We start from the raw sequence: 4,905 nt of genomic DNA on the forward strand, positions 1-4,905 counted from the left end.
GGAGTCTTGTTCTGTCGCCAGGCTAGAGTGCAGTGGCGCAATCTTGGCTCACTGCAACCTCTACCTCCCAGGTTCAAGTGATTCTCCCGCCTCAGCCTACCGAGTAGCTGGGTCTACAGGCATGTGCCACCATGCCCAGCTAATTTTTTTTTTTTTTTTTTAAAGACGGGGTTTCACCATGTTGGTCAGGCTGGTCTTGAACTCCTGACCTCAGGTGATCTGCCCACCTTGGCCTCCAAAGTGCATGGATTACAGGTGTAAGCCACCACACCCGGGCCCCAGCTAATTTTTGTAATTTTAGTAGAGACGGTGTTTTACCACATTGGCCAGGATGACCTTGTGATCTGCCCGCCTTGGCCTCCCAAAGTGCTGGGATTACAGGCATGAGCCACCGCTCCCGGCCGACCCTGCCTCTATTTTAAAGGAGAAGAAAAAGAAGAAAAAAAGAGCAGACACTGTATATCCTTGGCCCAGATCCTTCCACAGTGCACAGGACCCAGGGCTTGTGTGCAGCTTTCCCATATACTTGGGGATCTCTAGGGATGAACTGGAGGTGAAGAGGCCATGGCCAAGGGCCAAGCTGCCCAGTGGGTAGGAGCTGACTACTGGTTTCCTCATGTGCCCAGTGATGGCAAGGGTCAGAGCTGTCTGCCCGGGAATGAATGGCTCACCTGGCCAAAGGCAGCTCTGGCGTGCTCGAACCCTCCAACCTGTAGCCGCTTCTTGAAGAGGTCCAGGGGATATGTCAGGGTCTTGCTGATGACACCAGCTCCACTGCCACAAAGCAGGTTTTTGAGGTTCTCTGAACCAGAAAAGTGGGGTGGGGAGAACGGATGAGAGAAATGCAGTCTATGAGGCACGACTTGAAAGGTGCCAGGGCTGAGCCCCCACCACAAACCAAACCCAAGGCCAGCACTTCAGCCTGACCTCCGCTGGTCCTCCCATTCCAAAGAGGAATGTAATCTACAGGGAGGAGAGCCACACAGCCACTTCTGGCGGAGTGATCTGGGCTGGATGGGCTGGTGGTGGCAGTCCCCCAGCTGGAGGCAATGTGGGCCTCACTTCTGCAGTGTGACTCAGTTCAGGGCTGGAGAGGGATCAGGATGCCCCACCCCTCCCCAGCCTTCCCCCACCCCCAACCCCCGACTCCCCCTGCCCAGAAAAAGCAACCGAAGAACCTCAACCAAAAAACAAGCAGTTTGCAATTTGGACTTCTGACAAAAATGAAAACCATGACCAGTCACTGGAAGTAAATTTCAGTCATGCCAGTGATAGGTGTGGCAGGAGCTGGAAGAAATCAAGTCCTCTGCAAGAAGTTGCAGTTGTTTTGTTTGCCACATTACAGAGCCGGGCACAGGGACCCGCAGGGTCTTCCCTTCGGACAGGAGAATTTTAGCTCCTTTATGATTTGGATGGAAGGGGGCGTTCTGGCAGCTGGGGTGGTAGGGTTCCCTCTCATGTGAGGGCTGCCTCACCATTTTTCTTTCCTTCGGCTGGCATGGCCCACTCGTACATGTGCTTCAAGGAACTGTAGCAGGAGAACTGCAGCCCGGCGTAGGGGAAGATGGCGATCAAGGTTGGGGTCAAGCCTTTGTAGAAGACCAAGGGGCCCTCGTTCCTATACATGGTCCCCACGGCATGGCGCAGTGTGTTATAAACCTGGACACACACACACGCACCTTGAATGAGCTCAGTGAGGTGGTTTTAGCCCTTGAACAGCCCATCAGAGCTATGTCCCCTTGACTAAAATCTCAGCTACCAGGAGCGTAACTCCTCCTGTGAGAAAGACAGTCAAAGGAAATGCTGGACAGAGATTCAAAGGGTGGCATTTTCCAGAAACTCCCCCTTCTACACATGTATACCACTATTATATCCACAGGTGTGCACAAAAGTATGTGTCCAAGAGTCACTGCAGCATCCTGGGGAAGGGCTAAAGGTTCGATGTCCATCTGTGGGTGATGGTTACATAAATTACGGGACACCAGCTCACAAGAACACAGTGCAGCTGTTCAAATAGGAAGGTGCAGCCGAGCGCAGTGGCTCACACCTGTAATCCCAGAGCTTTGGAGAGGACAAGTTGGGTGGATCACTTGAAGCCAGGAGTTTGAGACCAGCCTGGCCAACATGGTGAAACGCTGTCTCTACTAAAAATACAAAAATTAACTGGGCCTGGTGGCTCATGCCTGTAATCCTAGCTTCTTGGGAGGCTAAGGCACAGGAATTGCTTGAACCTGGGAAGCGGAGGTTGTGGTAAGCTGAGATTGCACCACGGTACTCCAACCTGGGTGACAGCTGGACACTCTGTCTCAAAAACAAAAACAAATAAATAATAAAAATAGAGAGGAGGTCTTGCTATGTTGCCCAGACTGGTCTTGTACTCCTGACCTCAAGTGATCCTCCCTCCTTGGCCTCCCAAAGTGCTGCGATTACAGGCTTGAGCCACCGCATGCAGCCAAGCATGTTACTTAGAATTGTGGAAGGAAATAATCAAAGAAACAGCTCTAAGTATTAAAAATGGTAACCTCTGGGGATTAGAATCAGGAAGCAGCTGATATTTGTTTAAATTATAATTCATGAAGAACTGTCTTTGTAACCTTGATACACCTTATATGTTATAAGACGTTTTATTGTTCAAGGTGAGGTTTACAATGCGGTTGTGGCTAGTCTAAGGCAGGTGGAGAGTTCTGCAGGTTTTAACCAGGTCTCTTCCCCTCAATTTCATGACTACGATATTCTCCGATCATTCTAGACTCTAAAATCCAACATGCCAATAGTTTAAGCTAGAGGTAATATGCTATTGACTTTTTTTTTAGACTGACTCTTGCTCTGTCACAAGGCTGGAGTGCAGTGGCATGAGCTCGGCTCACTGCAACCTCTGCTTCTCAGGTTCAAACGAATCTCCTGCCTCAGCCTCCCAAGTAGCTGGGACTACAAGCACGTGCCACCACACCTGGCTAATTTTTATATTTTTAGCAGAGACACGGTTTCACCATGTTGTCCAGGATGGTCTGGATCTCTTGACCTTGCTATGTTGCCTACACACACGCACTGAATGAGCTCAGTGAGGTGGTTTTAGCCCTGGAACAGCCCATCAGAGCTATGTCCCCTCGCCTAAAAACCCAGCTACCAGGAGCGAAACTCCTCCTGCGAGAATGACAGTCAAAAGAAACACTGGACAGAGATTCAAAGGGTGGCATTTTCCAGAAACTCCCCCTTCTACACATGTATACTGCTGTTATATCCACAGATGTGTGGAGTGATCCGGGGACGGGCTGGTCCAGCCTCCCAAAGTATTAGGATTACAGGCATGCGCCACCATGCCCGGCCCCTAGTTGCTTAAATCTGGGAGCCAGAGGTCGAAGTGAGCTGAGATTTCACCACTGCACTCTAGCCTGGGTGACAGAGCAAGACTCCGTCTCAAACAAACAAAAACCCAAAAAACAACCAGAAGTTCAAGACCAGCCTGAACTTGAGTAACATAACGAGACCTTGCCCCTACAAAAATTAAAAAAAAAAAAATTAGGTATGGTGGCACATGCCTGTGGTCTTAGCTACTGGAGAGGTTGAGGCAGGAAGATTGCTTGAGCTTAGGAGTTCAAAGCTATAGTGAGCTATAGTAGCCACTGTACTCCAGCCTGGGTGACAAGACCCTGTCTCAAAAAATATATATAAATAATAACAGTGGGGTGCGGTGGCTCACACCTGTAATCCCAGCATTTTGGGAGGCCAAGGCGGGTGGATCACGAGGTCAGGAGTTCAAGACCAGCCTGACCACCATGGTAAAACCCCGTCTCTACTAAAAATACACAAAAAATTAGCCAGGCGTGGTGGTGTGCGCCTGTAATCCCAACTACTCAGGAGGCTGAGGCAGAAGAATTGCTTGAACCCAAGAGATGGAGGTTGCAATGAGCTGAGATTGCGCCACTGCACTCCAGCCTTGGCAACAGAGCAAGACTCTGTCTCAAAAAAATAATAACAACAATAAAATTATTCTTTCTTGGTTGAGGACACACACACACACACACACACACACACACACACACACACACACACACAATGCTATTCTAATATGTCCAGGAAACAGAGATTATGATGGGAAAGTCTACTATCCCATTTCCGCCACCCCATTCTTTGTGGAAACCAAAGATACTCTGGCATTTGGCTGGGTGCAGTGGCTCACACCAGTAATCCCAGCACTTTGGGAGGCCAAGGCGGGTGGATCACCTGAGATCAAGAGTTCGTGACCAGCCTTGGCAACATGGTGATACCCCATCTCTATTAAAAATATAAAAATAAGCTGGGTACGGTGGCACATGCCTATAATCCCAGCTACTCAGAGGGCTGAGGGAGGAGAATCACTTGAACCCAGGAGGCACAGGTTGCAGTGAGCTGAGATTGCGCCACTACACTCTAGCCTGGGCAACAAAGTGAGACTCTGTTTCAAACAAACAACAAACGAAAAACCAAAGACGCTCTCATAATACTCCAGCAATAAGTTCTTGGGTGTCACTTTCCCAGATGCAGTCCTTGATCTAGCCCACTGCTGGGTATTCATTTGTTCTGTTTCACACTGGTAGGTTGTGTCTCCCCAGGGAGGCTGTGAGCTCTTTCGAGGCAGAGACACAGCGCACCCTGCACAGTACTGCCCACAGTCATGGGTTTTATAGACTGACTGCCACAAACTGAAAACCCAAACCTCTCCCAGCTTTGTCTTCTGCAAGGACAAGAACTCATCCTTTACCGAGTGCGGTGGCTCACGCTTGTATCCCAGCATTTTGGGAGGCTGAGGTGGGCAGACTGCTTGAGCTCAAGAGTTTGAGACCAGTCTGGGCAACATGTTGAAACCCTGTCTCTAAAAAAATACAAAACTTAGACAGATTTAGTCTCAGTTACTGGGGAGGCTGA

The 4,905-nt window shown here is 49.5% G+C and overlaps 1 protein-coding gene across 1 annotated transcript in view; it reads right to left on the bottom strand.

Annotated features, from left to right (window-relative positions):
• SLC25A19 (solute carrier family 25 member 19) overlaps positions 1 to 4,905 on the bottom strand; it is a 15,105-nt gene that overhangs the window by 3,384 nt on the left and 6,816 nt on the right. Inside the window, exons 5-6 of the mRNA XM_017535735.2 lie at positions 1,476 to 1,659; positions 672 to 802 (exon numbers count right to left, since the gene is read on the bottom strand). Of these exons, the coding sequence (XP_017391224.1) occupies positions 672 to 802; positions 1,476 to 1,659 (315 nt within the window). The remainder of the gene's footprint in view (positions 1 to 671; positions 803 to 1,475; positions 1,660 to 4,905) is intronic.

This window comes from Cebus imitator, unplaced genomic scaffold (assembly GCF_001604975.1).
Source record: "Cebus imitator isolate Cc_AM_T3 unplaced genomic scaffold, Cebus_imitator-1.0 Scaffold93, whole genome shotgun sequence".
In the NCBI taxonomy this organism is placed as follows: Eukaryota; Metazoa; Chordata; class Mammalia; order Primates; family Cebidae; genus Cebus; species Cebus imitator.